The sequence below is a fragment of the Heloderma suspectum genome, chromosome 2 (genome assembly GCF_057233095.1).
Source record: "Heloderma suspectum isolate Gila_16-S chromosome 2, 16-S_ref, whole genome shotgun sequence".
In the NCBI taxonomy this organism is placed as follows: Eukaryota; Metazoa; Chordata; class Lepidosauria; order Squamata; family Helodermatidae; genus Heloderma; species Heloderma suspectum.
This window is the reverse complement of record NC_139459.1, coordinates 160,264,308-160,289,739: the sequence shown is the minus strand read 5'-3', so window position 1 is coordinate 160,289,739 and position 25,432 is coordinate 160,264,308. Positions and strand designations below refer to the sequence as shown.

The window sequence follows — 25,432 nt, the reverse complement described above, 5'->3', positions numbered from 1 at the left end:
CATGATTCTTTCCGGATCAGCTGTAGGGTGGGGGGAATGGGATCTGAACTCAGAGTCCCCCTTTCAAGGTTGTAGCAGTGTCTATGGCCTCAGGAAGGGGACTCCGAACAATCCTGTGTTCCCTGAGATGCCCTCTCAAGGACTGTAGGATTGCTCTGTAAGACTTGTATCTAGTAGGAATGGTAACCAAGCATATTTAATTTAAGAACATTTAAGCAATCTCAATCTATTATTTGAAGAGTGACATTTTATTCTGTTTTGTAAATAATTTCCCTTAATAAACACCTTTATTTTTCTTCATTTTGAAAGGTAGTGGTGGTGTTATTCCCATGCCATAGGAACCAGGCTACTGAATTTCTTTTAGATTATAGAAAATTAATTTTGGTTTTTATAGCTGAGGCAGCATTTCCTAACAGTGAGAACTAATTGAGAACTTAAATGAGAATTTAAAAAAAAAATCCAGTGGCAATGAATTCGATAGACCCAAGACAAAAGTGTTTTTTAAGAAAAGAAATATAGGTGGGATAACCCACACATGGTTCCATCACACGTGATAGTACTGGTGGGATAGCCTTTAGTGTTGATCTCATATGTGGGGTTTATAATACATTCATTTGACTGCTACATCATCTTACTAGAACAAGCTCAGAAACACTGGGCTCTGTAGAACAAAACTGTTAAGAATGCGTATTTTTTTCACACATTGACCTGGTTCACACAGTATGACAGCCCACCTTGGCTTAATTTACCCATGGGGGCTGTCACAGCATGCAGGGGCGCCTGCCATTTTCACATGGTGCCTGTGGGTGCCTGGCTTGCCAGGGCATGCGAACCCAGGGGGCAGGTGTTGTTTGAGGGTTGTTTGAGGGTTATTTGAGGGTTGTTTAACCCTAAAATAAACCCTGCTGCCTGGGTTCGCACAACATGACAAGCCATGGCAAGCTGGTTGCCCATAGGTGCCTTGCAAAAATGGCACCTGCAGGCACCCAGCATGATGCAACAGCCCCCATTAGTAAATGAAGCCATAGTGGGCTGTCATGTTGTGCATATCAATATGATATGCTGACTCTAGTCACATATTGGGAAACAGCATGACATAGAGCATCCCTAAATGTATATCAATAAAAGTTACATTAGATCAGTAATTATAATAAGGAACGGAAGAAACACCTATGCCGGGAATTTAAAAACCGTTTTCTCCTATAGCTTTAAAATCTCCAGAAAATTAAAACACTTCCTATTATGTAGTTTTTAGAAATCACTTTGGAAGAGTAAAGACCAGGTAGCAATATAAGAACACCTTGTCTTAAACATTTTATTTCTTTTTCAAAAAGAAAATATTTCATAATGCAAAATTGTTCAATTTTTTGAATTTTTTTTTTAAATCCGGGGGGGGGGGGATTTAAAATGGGATTCCCCTCCCCATTTTTCTGGGCTTTCACATCTCTCCCACAGACTATGAGGTTCTGGGTAGAAAACTGAAAGAATTAGGCTCACAATGCCCTTTTCCTCTGTCCTTCCTGTCAAAGGTCAGGTTGTTGGTACAGAAAGCAGGATACTAGAAGTGAACAACTGGCTACACAGATGGTATCATCAGGAATGGTTTGGTTTCTTAGATCATGGCCTACAATACCAATATCAAGGACTCCTAGTGGGAGATGGGGTGCACCTCACAAGAATTGGAAAGACCTTTTTGTCAGGATCTTCACAAGGTTTATCAAGAGGGCTTTAAACTAAATCCTGTAGGGAAGAGTGGCAAAAAGAAGCAGCCCAGAGCCAAGTACAGAGCCAAGTACTGGTGACAACCATATATGACAAAGGAGTAAGCAGGACAGTGGAGGTGGTGCCCAGTGATGTAGGTTTTCAGGAAAAATTTCCAATGCAATTCAGATTAATTTGCACAGGGTCAGTTTGTACTGGAAATTTTTCCAAAACAAATTAGGTTAATTTGTGTAGGGCCGTTTGCATAGGAAAAATTTCAGTATGCATTGAAACATTTTCTGATAGCCTAGAGAGATTTAATTTAGCATGATTAGTAAACAACAAAGCTTTAAAAAGTAGCCCATGATATTTTTTTTGTCCCAATACACTGCAAGTATTTGATCTGAAATATTTGAGGGGGAAAAGTAAAGCATAGTGTGATTTAGGGAGCAATCCTATGGTCCCTGGAAGAGCATCCAAGGAACGTGGGATTTTTCAGATTCTCCCTCCCAAAATCATAGACACTCCTACGACTTCAGGAGGAGGACCCTAAGATCCCTTCCCTCGTACTTGCTGCAGAAAGAACAGTGGCACCTGCTTTCTGAGAATTGACCTTGGATTACCTCATAGAGGTCAAAAGGGGGGTGTTCGGGGAGGAAAGAGGATAGGCCAGAATCTTCTCAAGCTGTGGCCTCTCCAGCCCTGCCCCCAGCAGTGCAACTCCTCTAGATGGGCTCAGGACGCTGTCTAGAGGAAATAAAAGGAGAATGGAGAGGCAAAACTTGCCTCTGTCGCTACTCATGCTTTGCCAGCAGCAGCCCAGTAGGGTACAAGATACTCGGAAGCCTCCAAGATTGGAGGCTTCCGTTTAGCTGGTGGCAATCCCATAGGATTGCACCCTTAACTGTTACATTATATAGAAAGTTTTATTGAAATATTTGTAAAAATTTAAAGACAGTAGCATGTACTTCCCTTCCTGCATGCATTTTCAATTCAAGAAAAAAAACAAAAGGTACTAAAAACTTGACACACTAATTAATTTTACCAACCCAGAGAACTGCATGAAAAGTTGACTCATCTATTTCAACAGAGTTCCTATAGTTAATGGCCAAGACATTAGTTTCTTAATCTGCATTTTTTTTCAGTAAACATGTTAAACGCAGTCTAGATTGAGATAAATGAGTCACATCATCTGCATATAGCAGTACTGGAATTTCTGAGATACCAACTGCAGCAAGAAATCTAGGCAGAACTGAGAGAAAATCCTTTTAGTAACAGGGATAATATTCAAAAAGTGGCTTGCTTGAGTGCAGTGTACCTGTTATATTTATATTGTTAAATATAAAAGTTGCTCTTCCCTTTGTGAAATGCCTAATTTATCCCATAATATTTGGGATAATATTTATCCCATAATATCCCATCACTCGCCAAATATGGAATCCAACACTGATATTTTCCACTACAGTAATACAGCCAAACAATGGTCCCCAGTAGAGCATCTGGCTTTAAGTCCAATTTGTTCATCTCCAGTCACTTTAAAATTGTGGATCCAACCCTTCAGTTTCGACCACAGGTATGAACCATAAAGCTTCCCAGTCTCAGAAAATAACCAATTGGGCGATAAGTGGTAGGGCCTGGTCTCCCTCCCTTTTTATATATTGGCACAATAATTGTTTTCTTGCCCAGAATTATTTATTATAGTGAAAATAATGCTTCCAGTGGGGGGTAACTACGACCCATTATTTGTCATAATAAGTTCAGTGAACATGCCGTTGGGTCTCTGAGCCTTTTAAGATGACAATCTGAAAATGAGATCACTAATTTCTTATGCTCATCCACAGAAGAAACCATTTTGGTGTTTCCATAAGGTTGGGAAGTACTAGTTCCACTATTCCGTGCTGGTCAGACCCCATCTTGAGTACTGTGTCCCATTCTGGGTGCCACATTTTAAGAAGGACATTGACAAACTGAAGCATCTCCAGAAGAGGGCAACCAAGATGAAGCTGGGTGTGTTTAACCTGGAGAAGAGAAGATTCAGAAAGACAAGATAGTAGACTTCAAATATTTGAAGGGCTGTCTTGCAAAATATGGAGCAGACCTCTGTTGCTTTAGAGGGCAGGACTTGAAGCAATGGCTGAGAACTGTAAGGAAGCAGAGTTCAGCTGAAGATATAACGGAAGTGCTGTTCGACAGTGAAACAGAGGTCTGGGTTCTCCTGAGGCTGTATGGCCATTTGTCAGGGATGGGGTAGTTGCATACATTGAGCAGGGGATGGACTAGATGACCTTCAATGGCCCATATGGTGGCTCTAAATAAATAGGATAGATTTCTCTTTAAGGAAAAAATAATCTGTCTCAATGAATCAATGTTTGTATCCAGTTAGGCAGGGATTTTTACTTTATTCAAGGGATTATTGCTAATAAGATAAAAGTTTGATATACATATAGAAACGTGGAACCACACGGGCCTAGTCTAGTATTCTGGAATGCTTGAACATTTATTCTTAGCTGCTTTTCTACCAAATAAACAGATTTATTACCTTCTATCATCTTTATAACTACTTGATAAATGAAAGCATGAAAAAAGAACCTTTTTCAGTACCATCATTTTTACTAATCCAGTCTTCCCAAACCAAGATAAATGTAGATTCGGCCATTAATCTAGATCCTTCTTAACTCTATCCCTCAGTGGTTCATAATTTAATTTGAAGAGATGTTCTTCCTTATGTTAAGTAAATACCAAAGTACTTTACTAGAATAGTACATCAGGTTGTATTAATCAAACTCTATTCCCATTTTCAGATTGCCACTTACATTAATTCCAATAAACTTCTTAACTTGTTCTATTCATTTTACAACCAGAGAGTTTACTGTAATTAAATTAGTTTTAATTTCCCTTAATGAATACACAGGCTTCATTACAGCTAACATTATGTCATTGGCAAAACCCAAGGTAATTAATTATGTTTGACCCAGATTAGTAGCCTTAATTTTCTTGGGTTGGGTCCAGATATATTCAGCAGAATTCTGCTGGTGCTGGAAGAAGGGGTGTCACTGTGACTTTCTCTGATTCCCCCTTCCCTCTTGCAGCCTCAGTGCTATCTCCTATGCTGTTCCCAGGGCGTTGGGGGACTTTCTGGAACAAAAATAATAATAAGGAAAGCCATGGGACTATCTTTTTTTTTTTTTTTTTAACTGAATATAATCATTTTCTTTATTGAGTGTTAGCTGCTCTCAGGAATGAAGCTGAGCGTGTGGAGATAGCTAGCAGCTCAGATTCATAATGGGAACAGCCAGAACAGGGGGAGGCTCCCTCCCTAGTGAGCTCAGATATGGCAAGGCCTTCTTCTCAAGTCCTTGGCACACAGATGGCTTGGCCTTGGAGGGCCCCACCTTTCCTCGTCAATGAGAACCCAAGTCTAGGGGGAGGAGGAGAGTGAGAGGCGTGACTTGAGGGATGCTAGGGTCCATCACAGAGCGAAGTGGGAAAAGTTAGAGGCAGGGCTCAAGACGCTTCTCCAGGTTGGCTATGTGTGATAGCCTACGTAGGAGGGAGCAAGTGTAAGGGAGGGGCATCCCCACTAAGCTAGTCTGGCAGAGAATTTCTTGTTCAAACCGCTGGCAACTTCTCTAACTTCCACTTTGGCTCCTCTATTGGTATTCGTAATTGTGCGGAGTAGCTGTTTCCTTTGCAGCCTGAGAGTCTCCTAGAATTTGCATTTGTAAGGAACCTGGTCATTAACTAATAAAGTAGTGAGCCTGAAGCCTGCTATCTTGGAGAGTATTGATTGCGAAGGAGGAGGACGAAGGAACTGACAGCTTGCCGGCAGTTTCCTACAACTTTGTCTTTTCACACCTTCCCTTCCCATTCAGTCCTTGTTTCATCAGTCAGTTCCTCAGAGAGCCCTCTCCGAAAGCATCATGGAACAAACTGTAGCCACCTTGATGCAGGAGAACTAGGCTCTTCGCGATCAGGTGAATCAACTGATGGGGGCTGTTCACGCATTACAAGCCGCTGCTCAGCCCACTCCACCCCCAATCCCTCCCTGTCAGAAATGCCCAGTGGGACTGCTGGAGAAGTTTGCTGGAGACAAGGGACTGTTTCCAACTTTCCGGGCCCAATCGGAGCTGTATATGCGCCTACGGCCAGAGGATTTCCAGACAGACCAGATCATTAACTTGCTTTCAGGAGTGGTGGCGAAATGGGCTTCTCCTTGCAAATGACCCCTTGTTGGTGAACTACCAGTGGTTCATGGATGTGATGGTGGGGGTTTTCAGCAACCCCCTTTGTGCAGAGACGGAGACCCAGGAAATCTGCCGCCTCAAGCAAGGAAAAGACTCTGTATCAGGTTATGCAATGACTTTTTGCTTGCTGATGCAGGATTTACAGTGGAACAATGCTGCTCTTGTGGCCTTTTTGGAAGGCTTGAATGACAGAAACTTGGATGAGTTAGCACGGGCCCCACACCCACCGACACTGGCTGGCTCATCCAATCGTGCCTGCAGATCTACAGTCTGCTGGAGGGGTGCCAACAAGCTAAGAAAAGCTCTGCCAGCCAAGACATCCCTCCTGCCATCCCTCTGAGGCCACTTCCCCCTCCCTGCAGCAACCCTGCCGCAGGAGCGAAGGACCCCCCACTGCAACTGGGAGCAATGTGATCTGGGCTGCCTCCGGCAGAGCGGGAACAGCAGCTCGCTGAAGGTCTGTGTTTCAGATATGGGAAGAAAGGACACTTTGCCAGGGCCTGCCGATCCTAACCAAAGGCCCCAGTGCCCTCACCACCTCCTGCCCCCCCAAGCCTGACTAGACCAACCCCCAAGTCTGGTGGGAGTTTCCAGCGAGGAAAGAACGTCCGCCACCAGGATAAGCCTTGCACACACCTCGGCCCCATCTGTTACTTCCTGTGCATCTCCAATCTCCCCACTGTGGGGGGAACATGTCATGGCCTTGGTGGATTCTGGGGCTACTGCCAGTTTTATGGAGGAAGAGTTTGCTCGACAACACAACATTTCTGCTCTGTCCCTGCCCGCCCCTTTGAAGGTGGAGGCCATCAATGGGCATCCTCTCTTGTCTGGAGCAGTCACTTGGATTACAACTCCAGTCACCTTAGGTTCCCAGGAGGACATAGAACAAATTCAATTTCATCTAGCCAAGGTTCCCCAGTACCCAATTGTGCTAGGCATATCATGGCTGTCAAAACACAATCCTCAGATCTCATGGAAGCTTCATCAAGTGCAGTTTACATCCCCTTACTGTCAACAACATTGCTTCCCTGGAGCTAGAGCGGTGATGACTCAGGAGTTAACCCTTTCCTCTCCCTCACTGTCGCTGGTGCCTCTAAGCAGCTCTCCTACTACAGTGTCCCTACCCAGGAAATATGTTGCTTTCAGGAATGTTTTTGACAAGAAGGAGGCTGACCAACTGCCCCCCCCGACCCTATGATTGTGCCATTGATTTGATCCCAGGAGCTACCATCCCCACCAGGCAGCTGTATTCTATGTCAGAGCTGGAACTGAGAGCTCCACAGGAGTTTTTGGACACCAATTTGAAGCGGGGTTTTATTTGTCCCTCCACCTCCCCTGTGGGTGGTCCAACTCTGTTCATAAAAAAGAAATTGGGGGAGCTCCATCCCGTGCATGATTACAGAAACCTTAATGCCATTACTATACGTGACAAAATATCCCCTCCCTCTAATCCCTGAGATGTTAAAGTGCCTGGGACAAGCCAAAGTTTTCACCAAATTGGACCTGCGTGGTGCCTATAATCTGATATGCATCCGGGAGGGGGACGAATGGAAGACAACGTTCAGTTGCAGGTATGGCACATATGAATATTTGGTCATGGCCTTTGGGTTAGCCAATGCTCCACCTACATTTTTGCATTTTATGAATGACATTTTCAGGGATTATTTGGACAAATTCCTCATCGTTTCCCTAGATGATTTACTTAATTATTCGCCAGACCCCCGGGCTCATGAATGGCATGTGAAAGCCGTCTTAACAGCACCTCTGGAAGCACCATCTGTTAAGCTGGAGAAGTGCGCTTTTGATTTGCCAACCTTGGACCACGTGGGTTATGTTATTTCAGCAGAAGGCATTAAAATGGATCCTGTGAAAGTACAAGCAGTGCTGTCCTGGCAGGCTCCAGCATCCAAGAAAGACTTACAAAGATTTCTGGGCTTCGGCTTTACCAATTTTTACAGAAAGTTCCTGCCCAGCTATGCAAAACTTAAGGCTCCTCTGACAGACCTCCTCAAAGGCAAGAAATCATCCTTCCACTGGTCTGACTCCACCCAACAGTCTTTTGAAGAGATGAAGAGTGTTTAGCTCTGAATCAATCCTCTTACATCCTAATACACAAAAACCCTTTGTAGTACAAACAGATGCTTCTGATTTTGCTGTAGGGGCTGTAGTTTTACAGCTTGGACAGGAGGGGGAAGAATTGCAGCCGTGTGCTTACCATTCCAAGAAACTGACCCTTTCAGAGAAAAACTGCACCATCTGGGAAAAGGAACTTTTAGCTATAAAGTTGGCATTGGAAACGTGGCGGCATCTTCTAGAGGGGGCACAGCACCCAGTTCAAGTTAGAACTGACCATCAAAATCTGTAGCACCTCCAGACAGTCAGGGCCATGAATCAATGCCAGATTAGATGGTCCATTTTTTCCCCACTGTTCAACCTCAAAATCTGCCACATTAGAGCCACAGGAAACCAACAGGTGGACACACTCTCTCGTAAGCCAGACTTACAGACAGGGGATGAGGAGAGCCCCTCCCCTGCTCCAGTCCTTTCCCCTGAGAGTCTGGCAGCTGCAGTTGACCCCCAGTCCTGGGTAGAGGTCCTTCACATGGAACAAGCACAGATCCCTTTGTTTGCGACAAAGTGGAGCTGGGGCAGACAGTTGGCGCTACCAAGTCAACCCCCTTTTTGTTGCAAGGTGGGCTGCTTTATCATTCACACAGTTTACGTGCCTTCCAAAAGCCTGTGGGAGAAAGTCCTCCAACAGTGCCACGACTCATCCACTGCTGGGCATTTTGGCTTTTCCAAAACTTGGTGCTACATGGGGTCACTTGGGATTTTTGGTGGCCCCAAGTGTGTCGGGATGTCAAAACCTACATGGCCTCCTGTGACACCTGTCAATGGGCAAAGGACCCCACGGGCAAACCCACTGGATTGCTCTGTCCCCTGCCTAAACCCCCAGGGCCCTGGAAACTGCTCTCCCTCAACTTTATCACTGACTTGCCACATTCACAAGATAAGACCACCATTTTGATGGTGGTGGACTTATTTTCTGAAATGACCTATTTTATTCCATGCTCTGGACTGCTCATGGCCAAAGAAATGGCAGAGCTGTTTTTGACCCACGTTTTCCGGTTCTATGGCTGTCCTGAGGGGCTAGTTTCAGATCGGGGGGCTCAATTTATGGCCTGATTCTGGTGGGAGTTACTTATGTTGCTTAATATAGAACTCAGATTTTCCTCTGCTCACCACCCCCTGATGGATGGGCAGACTGAATGCACCAATGCCACACTGGAGCAGTACTTACACTGCTATGTAAAATACCAACAGGACAATTGGGTGTCCCTGTTGCCGCTGGCTCAATTTGCTTACAACAATGTGTCTCATGCCTCCACATGCCAAACTCCATTCTTTGCCAATTTTGGGTACCATCCCAAGACCTTTCCCTCTTCACTAAGCTCTGCCTCAGTGCCAGCCACCCATGACTTTTTATAGGAATTGCGCTCTGTGCATCAGCTTTTACAGGACATTAAGCAGGCGAAAGCAACGTATAAAGCAACCGTGGACCAGCATTGGCAACCAGGTCCAGCTTTGCATGTCGGGGATTGGGTGTGGTTGTCAACCCAGAACCTCCTGTCTTACACCCCAAGTAAGAAGCTGGCAGCCCGTCGGACAGGACCTTTCCAAATTATGGCCCAGATCAATCCTGTTGCTTTTAGACTGGCCATCCCTCCCTCCCTGAAGGTGAACCCTGTTTTTCATCGATCTTTGCTTTCCCCAGTGATCTCTGGGGACCCTCATCACTCTGACTGCATGTCCCCGCCTCCCATTTTGGTGGGGGGAGAGGAGGAGTTTGAAGTTTCCAACATCCTAGACTCGTGTTTTTTCTGGGGGCAGCTGCAATATTTGTTTGACTGGGAGGGTTATGGGCCAGAAGGTTGCTCCTGGGAACCGGCAGAAAAATTGCATGCCCCCTTGCTGGTTCGTAGGTTCCACCATCGCTAGCCCCACAAGCCAGGACCCCCACGGAGAAAGGGGGGAGGAATTGTGGGAGTGGGGATGATGTCAGGAATGAATCTGAGTGGAGATAGCTAGCAGCTCAGATTCAGAATGGGAACAGCCAGAACAGGGGGAGGCTCCCTCCCTAGTGAGCTCAGATATGGCTAGTCCTTCTTCTCAAGACCTTGGCACACAGGTGGCCTGGAGGGCCCCCCCCTTCCTCCTCCATGAGAACCCAGGTCTCGGGGGAGGTGGAGAGTGAGAGGTTTGACTTGAGGGATGCTAGGGTCCGTCGCAGAGCGAAGCAGGAAAAGTTAGAGGCAGAGCTCAGACACTCCTCCAGTTTGGCTATGCGTGATAGCCTACATAGGAGGGAGCAAGTGTAAGGGAGGGGCATCTTCCCTAACCTAGTCTGGCTGGGAAGTTCTTGTTCAAACTTCTCTACCTTCCGCTTTGGCTACTCTATTGGTATTCATAATTGTGTGGAGTAGCTGTTTCCTTTGTAGCCTGAGAGTTTCCTAGAATTTGCATTTGTAAGGAACCTGGTCATTAACTAATAAAATAGTGAGCCTGAAGCCTGGTATCTTGGAGAGTGTTGATTGCGAAGGAGGAGGACAAAGGAACGTGACAGCTGGCTTCCTATAATCCTGCTTGGCCCTTCTTAATGTATTTTATTTAAAAACATGAACAGGTTTTTGAGAGGGAATTGCTTCAGAATTTAAAATCCTGGTTTAATAAAGAGATTGTACAATATGATTTAACACTGTTGGGTGTTTCCCAGGTTTAGGTATTAGCATTGTTATAGACATTATATCCCCTTCATGGATCACTGCCTTGTTGTGGCGAAGGGGCTTGCGTAACTCAGTGAAGCCATAAGCTATGCCGTGCAGGGCCACCCAAGACAGACAGGTCATGGCAGAGAGTTCTGACAAAATGTGGTCCACTGGAGAAGGAAATGGCAACCCACTCCAGTATTCTTGCCAAGAAAACCCCATGGAACGTATCACAAGGCTAAAAGATATGACGCCGGAAGATGAGCCCCTCAGGTCGGAAGGTGTCCAATATGCTACTGGGGAAGAGCAGAGGGTATTTCCAAGTAACGCCAGAAAGAGTGAAGCGGCTGGGCCAAAGCCGAAAGGACACTCAGCTGTGGATGTGTCTGGTGGTGAAAAGAAAATCCGATGCTGTAAAGAACAATATTGTTTAGGAACCTGGAATGTCAGATCAATGAATCAAGGTAAGCTGGAGGTGGTCAAACATGAGATGGCAAGATTGAACATCGACATCTTGGGAATCAGCGAACTAAAATGGACAGGCATGGGCGAATTTAATTCAGGTGACCATCATATCTACTATTGTGGGCAAGAATCCCTTAGAAGAAATGGAGTAGCACTCATAGTCAACAAAAGGGTGGGAAAAGCAGTACTGGGGTACAATCTTAAAAATGATAGAATGATCTCAGTACGAATCCAAGGCAAACCATTCAACATCACAGTAATTCAAGTCTATGCCCCAACCACTGAGGCCGAAGAAGCTGAGGTTGATTGGTTCTATGAAGACCTACAACACCTTCTAGAACTAACACCAAAAAAAGATGTCCTCTTCATCATAGGGGATTGGAATGGTAAAGTAGGAAGTCAAGAAATCACCGGGATAACAGGCAGGCATGGCCTTGGTGTACAAAATGAAGCAGGACAAAAGCTAATAGAGTTTTGCCAAGAGAACATGCTGATCATAGCAAACACTCTTTTCCAACAGCACAAGAGACGACTCTACACATGGACGTCACCAGATGGTCAATATCGAAATCAGATTGATTATGTCCTTTGCAGCCAAAGATGGAGAAGCTCCATACAGTCAGTAAAAACAAGACCTGGAGCTGACTGTGGCTCAGATCATGAGCTGCTTCTTGCAAAATTTCGGCTTAAATTGAAGAACGTAGGGAAAACCACTAAACCGTTCAGGTATGACCTAAATCATATCCCTGATGAATATACAGTGGAGGTGAGGAATAGATTTCAGGGATTAGACCTGATAGACAGAGTGCCTGAGGAACTATGGACGGAGGTCCGTAACATTGTTCAGGAGGCAGCAACAAAATCCATCCCAAAGAAAAAGAAATGCAAGAAAGCCAAGTGGCTGTCTGATGAGGCTTTACAAGTAGCTCATGAAAGAAGGGAAGCGAAAAGCAAGGGAGAAAGGGGAAGATATAACCAACTGAATGCAGAGTTCCAGAGAATAGCAAGGAGAGACAAGAAGGGCTTCTTAAATGAACAATGCAAAGAAATCGAGGAAAACAACAGAATGGGAAAGACTAGAGATCTCTTCAAGAAAATTGGAGATCTCAAGGGAAAGTTTTGTGCAAAGACGGGCATGATAAAGGACAAAGAAGGCAGGGACCTAACAGAAGCAGATGAGATTAAGAAGAGGTGGCAAGAATACACAGAAGAACTATACAGGAAAGATCTTAATGTCCCTGATAGCCATGATAGTGCGGTCACTGAACTTGAGCCGGACATCCTCGAGAGTGAAGTCAAGTGGGCCTTAGGAAGCATTAGTAACAACAAAGCTAGCGGAGATGACAGTATTCCAGCCGAGCTATTTAAAATCCTAAAAGATGATGCTGTTAAAGTGCTGCATTCAATATGCCAACAAATCTGGAACACTCAACAGTGGTCACAAGACTGGAAAAGGTCAGTTTACATTCCAATTCCAAAGAAGGGCAATGCCAAAGAGTGTTCAAACTACCGCACCATTGCGCTCATTTCACATGCCAGCAAGGTGATGCTCAAAATCCTACAAGCTAGGCTTCAGCAGTATGCGAACCGAGAACTACCGGAAGTACAAGCTGGGTTTCGAAGAGGCAGAGGAACTAGAGATCAAATCGCCAACATTCGCTGCATCATGGAGAAAGCAAGAGAATTCCAGAAAAACGTCTATTTCTGCTTCATTGACTACGCTAAAGCCTTTGATTGTGTGGATCACAACAAACTGTGGCAAATTCTTAAAGTAATGGGAGTACCAGACCACCTTACCTGTCTCCTGAGAAACCTGTACGAGGGTCAAGAAGCAACAGTAAGAACCAGACATGGAACAACCGATTGGTTCAAAATTGGGAAAGGAGTACGACAAGGCTGCATATTGTCACCCTGCTTATTTAACTTATATGCAGAGTACATCATGAGAAATGCCGGGTTGGATGAATCAGAGGTCAGAATTAAGATTGCTGGGAGAATTATCAACAACCTCCGATATGCAGACGATACCACCCTAATGGCAGAAAGCGAAGAGGATCTCAAGAGCCTCTTGTTGAGGGTGAAAGAGGAGAGTGCAAAAGCTGGTTTGAAACTCAACATTAAAAAAACTAAGATCATGGCATCTGGCCCCATCACTTCCTGGCATATAGAAGGGGAAGAAATGGAAGCAGTGACAGATTTTACTTTCTTGGGCTCCAAGATCACCGCAGATGGTGACTGTAGCCATGAAATTAAAAGACGCTTGCTCCTTGGGAGGAAAGCTATGGCCAACCTAGACAGCATAGTAAGAAGCAGAGACATCACCTTGCCGACAAAGGTCCGTCTAATCAAAGCTATGGTTTTCCCAGTAGTAATGTATGGCTGTGAGAGCTGGACTATAAGGAAGGCTGAGCGCCGAAGAATTGATGCTTTCGAACTGTGGTGCTGGAGTAGACTCTTACGAGTCCCCTGGACTGCAAGGAGGTCCAATCAGTCCATCCTAAAGGAAATCAACCCTGAGTGCTCATTGGAAGGACAGATAATGAAGCTGAAGCTCCAATATTTTGGCCACCTAATGCGAAGAGAAAACTCCCTGGAAAAGACCCTGATGCTGGGAAAGACTGAAGGCAAAAGGAGAAGGGGACGGCAGAGGATGAGATGGCTAGATAGCATCACCGATGCAATGAATATGAACTTGAGCACGCTCCGGGAGAGAGCGCAGGACAGGAAGGCCTGGTGTGCTATGGTCCATGGGGTCACGAAGAGTCGGACACGACTGAACGACTGAACAACAAGACATTATATGATGGCAGTAATTGGTTCCTCATACCACATCCGTTCATGACCTGTGTCAACAGAGGAGTTGTTACTGATGCTTATATTCTGTAAAAACCTAAGTTCCCATCTTGGATGAGGGTCTCCAGCATCTCTCTTCATTAAAATTCTATACTTATTTATTCTAGAAGGTAAGAAAGTACTAATAGTTCACTTGTCAGACTTTGTTTAGGTATATAGTACTGATAGATGGGTGTTTAACATTTTCTGTATGTTTTTTTTTAGCCCTGATACAATTTCCTTCTTACTTTTTGTACTCCTGTAATGAACTAATCATTTCCCAGCTTTATTACTACACTGAAAAAAGGATTGTCTAGTAATCCCTTCTGAATCTTTTGTTTCTAATAAATCTAATTTTTCATAGCAATCTTCAGAATTATTATTTTTTGGTTCTTTTCCAGAACCTGTGTGTCTTTCAACAGCTTGCCTCTAATCCTTTCCTTAGTCTTGTTATATATATATTAAATGAAGGATCTATTCCCTCATTCTTTGTAAAGTGGCATATACATGGATGATGCTATACAATAAATAATATTTGAGCCCTCTCAGAAGCATTTAGGGTCTCATCACCTGTTTAAATTAAAAATGTCTTAACTTCTATTTTTTTTTTCGTTTTAACAGTTTATTATTTATTCATTTACAATATTTTTATACCGTTCCATATCTAGAACAGATTTCGGAGTGGTGAACGCAAGAAATAAAACAGTAACAGAATAAAAAGATTAAAACACCACATTAAAATTATACTTGTTTAAAAACACAATACCAATAAAAACCATAACTGATCAATTAACAATGCCTCCTGGAAGAATGCTGTTTTGTTGTCTGCCTGACCTCCAGGGGCAGGGAATTCCAAAGAAAGGGGGGCCACCACACTGAAGGCTCTTCTCCTGGTAGACTCCAATCGGGCCGTAGGTCCATGTGGAACCACCAGGAGCAAGCCCTCCAGTGACCTCAGTGGCTGGGAAGGTTGGTAAGGGAGAAGGCGTTCTCTCAGGTATCCTGGTCACAAGTTGTTTAGGGCTTTGTACACTAGTATCAAAACCTTAAACCTGGCCTGGTAGCGAATAGGCAGCCAGTGCAGTTCCCTCAGCAAAGGAGTTACATGCTGGAAAGGGGCAGCTCCCTACAGGAGCCGAGCTGCTGCGTTCTGCACTAGCTCCAGCTTCCGGAGCAGCCTTAAGGGCAGCCCCACATAGAGTGTATTGCAGTAATCCAATCTTGAGGTTACTAGTGCCTGTACCATTGTGGCCGTGCTATCCCTGTCCAGGAGAGGCTGTAGTTGGTGAACCATCCGAAGCTGGTAAAAGGCACTACGAGCTGCCACGACCACTTGGGCTTCCAGTGACAATGATGGATTTAAAGAGTACCCCCAAACTATGGACCTGATCTTTCTGAGGGAGTGCAACCCCATCCAGAACAGGCAATGAGCCTATCTCCCAGACTTGGGAACCACTCACTCACAGGGCTTCCGTCTTCCCAAGATTCAGTTGCCGCTTATTGACCCTCATCCAGCCTATTACTGAGTTTAGGCACTGGTCCAGGATTTGCACAGCCTCTTCTGATTCAGATGTCACAGGGAGATAGAGCTGTGTGTCATCAGCATATTGATGTCACTTGGCTCCAAATCCCCTATTTACCGCTCCCAGCAGCTTCATATAGATGTTAAATAACATTGGGGGCAAGGTGGTACCCCACGGAACCGCATAGCTCAACTGCCAAGGGGCTCAGGAATGGCCACCCAATGTTACTGTCTGAGTACTAGTTCCCCTGTACTCAGCACTGGTTAGGCCTCATCTGGAGTACTGTGTCCAGTTCTGGGCACCACACTTGAAGAAGGATGCAGATAAACTGGAGAGGGTTCAGAGGAGGGCAACAAAGATGATCAGAGGACTGGAAACAAAGCCCTATGAAGAGAGACTGAAAGAACTGGGCATGTTTAGCCTTGAGAAGAGAAGTCTGAGGGGAGATATGATAGCACTCTTCCAGTACTTGAAAGGTTGTCCCAGAGAGGAAGGCCAGGATCTCTTCTTGATCATGCCAGAGTGCAGGACATGGAATAATGTGCTCAAGTTACAGGAAGCCAGATTCCAGCTGAACATCAGGAAAAACTTCCTGACTGTTAGAGCAATACGACAATGGAACCAATGACCTAGGGAGGTAGTGGACTCTCCCACACTGCATGCATTCAAGATGAGGCTGGACTGCCATCTGTCCGGGATGCTCTGACTTGGATTCCTGCATTGAGCAGGGGGTTGGACTTGATGGCCTTGTAGGCCCCTTCCAACCCTACTATACTACTATTCTATGATTCTATGATTCTATGTCTGGAATCAGAGTTCAGAACGTTGTTGGAAGACAAAGATTTTAAATCTGAGACATAGTTTGGCTGATTGCTTAACTGTACAATTTAAAAAATGTGGGATTTTAAAGAGTGGACTGCTTGTTGGGTCATCCTGCTACTCAATATCTATCCAGCTAGATTTCAAAATAGCCTTAGCTTTCATTACATTTAGAATTCATTTTCTTAATGAAATTAATCATTTGGATCCATTATCATCTGGCTTTAGGCCTGGTTTTCGAACAGAAAGTGCCTTGGTTGCCCTAGTGAATCACCTGTGCCAGAGATTAATGCGGGCATTCTACATTGTTGATTCATCTGGGTTTCCTAGTTGAGATGAGTATATATGATATCCCTCTTCAGTGGTCCTGTTCCTATCTCGAAGTCCAGACCAGGTAGATGGTGCTGGGAGAGTGATGTTCTGTCCCATGGCCTGTCAGGTACCACAGGGTTCAATCTTGTTTCGCCTGCTTTTTTATTTGTACATGAAACCACTGGGTAAGGTGATCTGGAGGTTTGGGCTGAGATGTCACCTGTATGCAAATGACGCACAGCTCTATTTCTCGTTTCAGTGCCAGGGAGGCAGTGGAGGTGATAAACCAGTGCCTGCGGTCAGTTCAGGAGTGAATGGGGGATAACAAGCAGAAGCATAAACTGGGCAAGGTGGAGGTAATATTAATCAAGAAGAGTGGCAATTGCGTTAAGTGGTTCAACCTTTTCTGAATGGGGGTGCGCTACTCCTGCAAGCACAGATATATAGCTTGAAGGTCCTCCTTATTCCATTGCAATCCCTTCATTCTCACGTGGTGGCAGTTGCTAGGAGTGCTTTTTATCAACTTCAGCTGATAAGGCAGCTTCAGCCTTTCATAAAGAAGGTGGAGTTAATCGCCCATATGTGTGATGCACAGAGACCACAAGAAGAAAGGCAGTTTGCTTACCTGTAATTGTGGTCTTCGAGTGGTCATCTGTGCATTCACACAACCTACCCACCGTCCCCACTTCAGTGTCAGTGTCGACTTCAGTGTTGGTACCGAGGTGTGATTTTTCTCTCAGATTTGAGGCCATATTAGGTGGCCTCAAAAAACTGAGGGAATGGACAGGAACCTGCTGAGACATGCGCAATGGACAATGGGGGAGGGTACCTGCCAATCCTCAGATATAGAAGTTTCCTGAATCGAAGCTCTGTGCAGGCGCGGAGCCCATATGTGTGATGCACGGATGACCTCTCAGAACCCCATTTACAGGTAAGCAATGTGCCTTTGTAGTTAATCATAATGCAATAACTTCGATAAGCCACAATCTGGATTTTACTGCTTTAGTGACAGGTCTCTGACTATAAGCTAGTCAAAGTTACATTCACCTGGAATTCACCAACTGTGGCATGTTTTGGGAACCATTTAAAGACCCATCTCTTTACCCAGGCCTTCCCTGATTGATTGTGCTGCCCACTTTGTTTGTTAATTATGGAGGTTTGAGTATTTGGTTTTAGTGTTTTTACAAATGTTTTATATAAATGGGTTTGTATTTATTGTGACTTATTTTAATGTGTTTTTCATTTTTTGAAAAAAATTCTTAGAGATTCTTTTTAGATATAGTAAGCAGTATATAAATCTATTTAATTAATTAAATTCTTGCTCCAGGAAGTCAGAGCAGACTCTGTTATTCAGCCTTCCACAACCTAGTGCCCTCCAGATGTGTTGGGTTACATGTGTGCTGCATGCGGGTTGGGGCATGCTGGGAGTTGTAGTCCAACACGTTTGGAGGGCACCAGGTTGGGGAAGGCTGCTGTAATAAGTTAACTAAAAGCAATGCTAAACTGTGGTATTATTTATTTTTGGAATGTCTTAAACGAGTCACTTAATAAAGGGCCAGAAGCTCTGACAGATAATTACCATGAAATAAAAAAGGGTAGCGTGTAGGAATTTTTAGTCCTGGGCAACTTTCCCCTTACTGTGCATGTGTCAGCAGCAACTTTTCCATCATCTTTTGTTTATTTTACTCTGTAAAGTGGCATGCATGTTGTGTTATATAAATAATATATTGGCACTAGGCACGTTAGTGCTATATAAATAACATTATATTGGTGCCATTCATGTTTGTACTATATAATAATAATCTGCAGAATGTGTGCTGGCTATATTATTCTCATAACTTCATCTGGTTAGCTATATTCCCTGGCATGGACTGAAAGTGAGGTGTGGATTCCTACTCTCACGTGTTAGGTGTAACACTCCATAAGTGAGAGTGGAAAGTTGGGGTTTGCCATGCTTTTGTTATATTTTGTTTGTAGCTCTCATCTGAAATGACACTAGAAATGAATCCTGGCCACAACTGTGTTGAAAACTGAGGTGCAAATAATAAGCTGGGAATCAGGAATTCCAGGTTCTATCTCACATCTGTTGATACTGTGGAGCAACACTGGATATGTTGTTGTCATTCAGGATTTACTTTTTCATGTGTGAAAGTGAAGAGACAATTTATTGGTTTAGTAGAATCCAAATGGTTTAGTTTCAAGCTGTTTGGCAAAATTTTCTCTTCTGTACAACTGTCATATTCAGTAGCTCTTTGCTCTTTGACCTCTTTGCAGTTGATCACCCTAGTCTGGGGTTTGCTGCAGACATTTTGCTGAAGTGGAAACTCTTCTGGCTAGTGCAATGTAGACTATTAAAGATTGGTACTAATATATTAGATTCTTTGTCTGTGGCACTCATATTTTTGAGCACTGTCATACATCCAGTGGGATTAGTCCATTGTGCATTGTGGAAAAAACAAGAGGGAAGAACTCCCAAATGGAATTATTATGACTGAAAAATTCCAGAAATGAATAAGGTCCTTCATATAAGACAACCTGAAATCCATAAGTGACTGATCTGGGTCTTTAAGACATGGCCATGTTTTCAACACCATTGATCATGTGTGTGTTGTTGCAGAAGTGGTACTGGGATGAAGGAGTGACTCTGGGTCTCATTACGTTTATAATTCTTCCTGCTTCACCAAAGGGAGAGTACAGCACTTCATTTGAAGCCTAGCGGTTGCACGCATACATAAGACTGGAAATATTACTTTATTGCAGAATGTCACTGAGCTTCAAACTGTCCCCATAAGCATCAAAGCAAAGCCTCCTCCCAAAGGGCTTCCTTCCTACCAAAAGGTTAGAAGACAGAAATCTAATCAGAATTCATTAGCCTTTCTGATTAAGTAGCCAAAAGGAGTAGCAGTTCCAGCAAAAGTCTAGGAAGCAGTGGAGCTCTTTTTTAATGCAGATTATTAGTTCTTCCAATATCTTCTAGAAACAGAGAGAACCTTCACAGTACACCCAGTCTATCTTGTGTGGATGGTGGTTGTAATATCCATGTTTTCAGGTAATAAAGGATTGGTCTTGCCTCTGAACAAGTACCAGGTCAGTTGTGTGCAAACAGTTAAAAGTGTTTCAATCCTGGATGCACGTCTTTTTGAATAAGCTCCATTGCTGGCCTTGTACTTGTGTTACAGCTTATGCAATTAATGCCACATACAAAACCAGTATTCACATTCTTAAAAAACAATTACTTAACCTTCAAATGTCTTATTCTACACTGAAGCAATCTTTGGACATGCTTTTGTTAATTGGTAAACATGGATACAGCCAACAGCAATCTTCATTGTTGTGGAACAAATGGGTTGCTGCTCTCTGCATCTGTGAATGTGCACATGTGCATGCATACCCAAGAGAAGGTTTGAACTGTTTCTATGTAGAAATAACAGTCTTGTGTAAACTACTGCTCCTTGGAAGATTCCATGCTTCCCTGTAGGATCTAGCCACTTTAAGGGCACAATCCTATTGGGATAGTCGGCTGCCTTCAAACTCGGAGGCAGCCTATTATCCAGTGCAGGGTGGGCAGAGCAAGGACAGGATCTTCTCCTCTGCACTCCGTCTGCCCTGCATTTGCTGCTAGACAGCTGGTTTTGGCTGTCTAGCTGGGGCCATCAGAATGGGAGACAGTGCATAGGAAGCATTGTAATGAAGCTTCAGCAGTCTCCTCCCCCTCCCTGCCCCTGGGAACACCCCCTTTTTCCCATGCTACGGTTATGAGCACTGAGACAGGGAAGAACTAGTGCCACCTGTGAGACGATGGGGAGTGGGGAGAGGTGTGAGGTTTCTGGGAACCGAAAAATCCTGTGGCCATCTAGACACTGTCTAGCAGCCATAGGATTGCTCTCCTCAGTGCCCAGAGAAATACTTAATTTAAATCGGTTTCCCATTTGTACTTCAGATATTTCTTAAATAAAGATGTATAATAATTAAGATCTATTGTTTTTGATAGAAGTTAAATAGACCTTTTATTGTACCTGTGGCAGTACACTTCAGCTACATATAACTATGGTTTACTATTTTAGAAAATGGTACCTAATGCATTGTTTACATAGATAACCTACTCTTTGTTTATAACTTATGTCAAGCTACTTTAGGGTGGTAACTAGAACTCAGTCTCACATAATATACATATGTTTGTATTTTTTACTTTCAAAACATGAATTTCTGTTTGTGTGCAAAGACACTGAGTAAGACCATGAGTTGAAGACACCGCAAAGACACTGGGTAAAACCATCAGTTGAAGTCTTCGACTACCAAACTTGCCAAAAGTAAATGCTAATAGTTAATGGGTAGAAAAATGTTTTTACATGAGATGGAAAGTAAATGTCCATGTTGCCTGGTTAGTAGATGGGATGCACCCAGGACTTACTGGGAGAAGGGGCATATAGTTCAGTAGTACACAACATGCTTTGTACTTGGAAGGTCCCAGGTTCAACCTCCATCTACAAAAGATCTCAGATGTCAGGGCTGGGAAAGACCCTTCTCTCTCTGAGACCTTGGGAGAGCCATTGCCAGAGTAGATAGTACTGGGTTAGATAGACCAGTGCTCTGACTCAGTACAAGGCAACTTCATGTATTCAGCTATCCTGGTGAGAGAGATAGGCTGGTGTCTTCTGGGTAAAGGGGCTAGGTCTCATTATCTGTGGTGACTTGTCAGCCTCTGCCTCTAGTATTGAGCCTATAGTAAATTATACAGTACGTGGTCCCCATTGTACCATAATTAAAATGATTGTCCATTTTATTTAATAAAGGATTATGGATTCAGTTTTAAGGGATAAGTTTAAGCTTTGTAGTATTGGGCTTCTATTCCAATTCTCCCCCCGCCCCCATTGGAACAATCTTGTAGACAGTGTCTGCCTATATCTTTTTTTTTTTGCAATTGAGCAAAAAATACCAATAGATTTTTAGGATGGGAACATACCAGCACAACTTGATAAATTATGTGTTACATTGGGAAAGCAGGGGCAACAGTCTGGTGTTGCTAGCAAGCTATGCCAGTGCAAATTTTTAGGATCAGTGTGTGTTGGGCATTTCCAAGACGCTCTGGACATATGTCTGAACCTAAACTAGGAAGGGACAGAACATAAAATATGAGATGATTGGGTGGTTGCATTTTTAGATAAATATGTGAGTATAATATATTATATATTATAACAGTATGCTTTCAACTGTATATCTCAACGTTTGGGTGCCCTGCAATTCACAAGTGCATCCATTTTCTACAATGAACAGCCCCAAGAGACACCAGGGGTGTCTTGGCCTTAACCACATCTCTGCGTATAACAGGCTAATCAGTGCTCTTCAAAAGTTTAAACTTCAGAGTAAGATGACAAGTAAGATGACATCAACCACCACCTGCAGAAGTGTTTCTCCTCCTGTAACTGTTGTTATGGATGATAGCCAGTTTCTCATAATTTCTTATAACAAATGGAATCTAATCTCCAGGCTGGCTTCTTGACGAGAACATCCAGATTTGCTTCAGTGAACTCTGACTAATAAACAGGATGAGAAATGTATGATTGACATCTAATTTAAGTGGTTTCTTGATGGTCTATTCTTAAAGTACCTTAATTTTTGCCTTTTAAATATTTCCCTTATCTATACTAGGTAATTAGTGAAAATGACTTTGATTACCACTAATACATCCTTTGTCTGCTGTTAGATATAATGGATTTTTGAATGAGTTACTTTGACCTCAGGAGTTATACAAGAGACATTTGCACTCTCTTTTGTTTTAGCAGGTGGCCAAGCCATAATTTTGTTAACAAATGTCTTTGCTTTTTATTTGCAGAGTTGGGAATTCTTTTAAGTTGTTACCTAGATCTCAGGGCAGCGGCTGCCAGAGGTGAAAGAGGTGGATTGGTTCCTGGTCATGCCCGGTGGAAGGAGGGGACCCAGCCGGCAGCAGCTAAGCCGTTCAGCTTTGCCTTCTCTCCAGACATTGGTTGGTGGGAACTGTGGCAACGGCACTGGTCTGAGAAACAGGTGAAGTCAAAATGTAACACTGTTGGCTTGAATCTGGGAAGCAGAAATCATAGGTCTGGTTTGCATGTAATGACAACCCAGAGTACAGATTAAGTATGAGTTGTCATTGAATTGTGGGTTGTCATCACTTGCAAACCTTGCATTATGGTTTAATTATAGGTTGTTAATCATGAACAATGTAGGAAGAGAACCCATGGTTTGTTGTTGGGTTGTGAACTCTGGGTTATTTGTGGTAACAACCCATATTTAAATCATAGTGCAGGGTTCACATGTAACATCAACCCAGGATTCAACAAGAACCCACGATTCAATGACAACCCATAGTCAATCCATCCTCAGGGTTGTTGTTAACGTGCGAACCAGGTCATATAGATCAATCATGGGTTAGACAACCCACAGTTAACCTACAGTTAGTAATTAGATTACTAATCACTAAGTGGGGTTGTTTAACCGAAGATAAACGTATAATGTCTGGGTTTGGACATCACGTAGCAATCCCTGATTGGCCCAGTTGGGAGTTGCACATTCAAAAAGGTTAATTAATTAACCTACAATTCGCCACCGTTATGTGCGAACAGTCCAACTGTTGGCAGTCCTATTTTAGAATTATGTTATCAGTGAATCCTTCCCAGAGGGTAGTTATAGCTGTGACGGACAGGGCTGGAGTCTGCCCTTTCCTGGGTCAACCAGTCACAGCCCCTGGAATGTTGGGAAGGAGTAGGAAAAGAAAAGAAAGGATGTTTGAGGATGTGTCAGTTCAGGGATGGCTGGGCCAGAGAGCGGAACTGGAGGGAGGTTTGGAGTAAGAGAAAGAGATTGCTGTAGCAGTTCAGGGAAAGGTTAAGGATTGATACAAATGTAACCAAGTTAGCTGGGAATGTGTGGCAGTCTGTTCTTGTGATAAAAGAAGCCTGCAAATAGTTTTTTTCCTTGTTCATGTTAACCATTTGCTTGAGCCTAGTCTGTCAGGGAACTTATTGGGTCCTAACCACAAACCATCATAGACAGAAGGGCACACCCGCTTGTCCATTTCAGTAAGCACCTTATTCCCTTTAAGGAAAGCCCCGGGCGTGGGTTAAGTAGAAGGGTTAAGGTGGATGACAGGAGTCTTGGGTAACCTGGAAGAAGGCTCTGTCACATTTTGGTGCCAAGCAGTGGAATCTTGTGGAGACCTAGAAAAGGCCAGAGAGATGGTCTCAGTTTAGGACATTTGGTGGTGTGTCAGTGTTTGAGAGAGTGGAGAAAAGCAGAAAGCAGGTACCCAAAAGAGGGTTTGGGGAAGGAAGAAAAAGAAATAAAAGCTGTTACCAGTAACTCCTGAGGTAAAAGTTTGGGTTAATAGTAAGGAGTTGCTGAGGGAATCAGTTATTAGTGAATTGCCAAGGTGGCCTCAGCAGGAATTGTACTTTCTGAGGTAAAACTGTTGGTGTAAGTAGGAAGTACTTGAGGCACAAGGTTTCAAGGCAAAAGGCTGGCAGTAACACTGAACTCAAAGTGATTTCTGAGGTATAAGACTTGGGGAAAGTAGGAAATCACTGAAGAAATAGGAGTGGAAGTAAAAACAAAAACAGAAGTCAGTAGACTTGTATGTTAATGTAGTATTTCTGAAGTACACAGAAGGGCAATACATAGGGAAATAAAGGAAGGTATGGCTCCTAAGAAAGTGAGAGGATTTCCGGGGGAAAACCCTGAAAGCAGCCAATGAAGGGGTTAGTGATCCAGGAATGGATGGGACAGACCCCATAACTGAAACCGCTGATACAGTGGAAATGTGGATAAGGGAGCGAATTGAGCTGGCTAAGTTGGAACATGAGAATTTGAGTTAATTAGGCTTGAAAAGGAAGAAAGGGGTAGAAAAAGAATTCATGAAAAAGAGCTCATGAATTGGAGATATATAATCTGAAATTAAAATAATTGGAATTAAAGGCCAGTTTGGCACCTGCTAGTTCCTCAAGTAGTAATTCCCCTCAAGTGGATATGAAAAGGTTCCCAAAATATTATAAAGGGGATCATACTGAGAATTATGTTTTCAGTATCTATCCTTCCCAGGGGGTAGTTATAGCCATTAAGGCTACAGGAGAAAAACAAGTGAGAATTGTGTCATCCTAGTGGTTATCAATTCTTTTCTTCCAGATGTGGAAGCTAACCAAAACTTGGACAGGGGATATTTCCAGTCTTGGAGCTTGCCAGTTTCATCCTGTGCAATATGTGAAAATGTTGCAATTATTACTTGCACTGTTCAAAGGCAGCAATTTGCAGCCTGTTGTCAAAACCAGACTAGGGGCTATGCAGAGATAAACACACTTGCCCTGTGCCATTGGGATAGCTGTGAGACCCATAGCATTCTGGTTTTTGTCATTTCATGAATATTCAGTGTACTGCAGTAGCTAAGCTGTGAATTGGGAAGTACCCAGTTCAAATCTCACCTCTATTTCTTTGTTACGTTTCTCTCCTGCCTTGCCTTTAAGGAGGCCAAGGCAGCATACGTAATCCTCCTCCTCCATCTCATCCTCACAACAACCTGGTGAGGTAGATTAGGGTGAGAGTCAGTGACTGGACTAAAGGCATCCAGTGAGCTTCATGGCCAAGTGGGGACTAGAACCCAGGTCTCCCAAATTCCAATCCAATACCCTAACCAGTACACCACAGAGCTTACTAGGTGACCTTGGACAAGTCATTCTCTCTCAGCCGCATATCTGCAATATATCTGCAATGATGATATTGACCTATGGTTTTGGAAGGA

At 43.6% G+C, this 25,432-nt stretch overlaps 1 protein-coding gene across 5 annotated transcripts in view; it reads left to right on the top strand.

Moving 5' to 3' along the window:
- TMEM39A (transmembrane protein 39A) overlaps positions 1-25,432 on the top strand; it is a 54,548-nt gene that overhangs the window by 5,261 nt on the left and 23,855 nt on the right. For 3 of the 5 annotated variants that reach the window (XM_084835449.1, XM_084835454.1, XM_084835452.1), the window contains one exon: positions 22,496-22,689. In XM_084835449.1, coding sequence (XP_084691575.1) covers positions 22,577-22,689 — 113 coding nt within the window. In that variant the 5' untranslated portion in view covers positions 22,496-22,576. Of the gene's footprint in view, positions 1-16,921; positions 17,019-22,495; positions 22,690-25,432 lie in introns of all 5 variants that reach the window. The other 2 variants (XM_084835450.1, XM_084835451.1) reach the window with 1 other exon arrangement.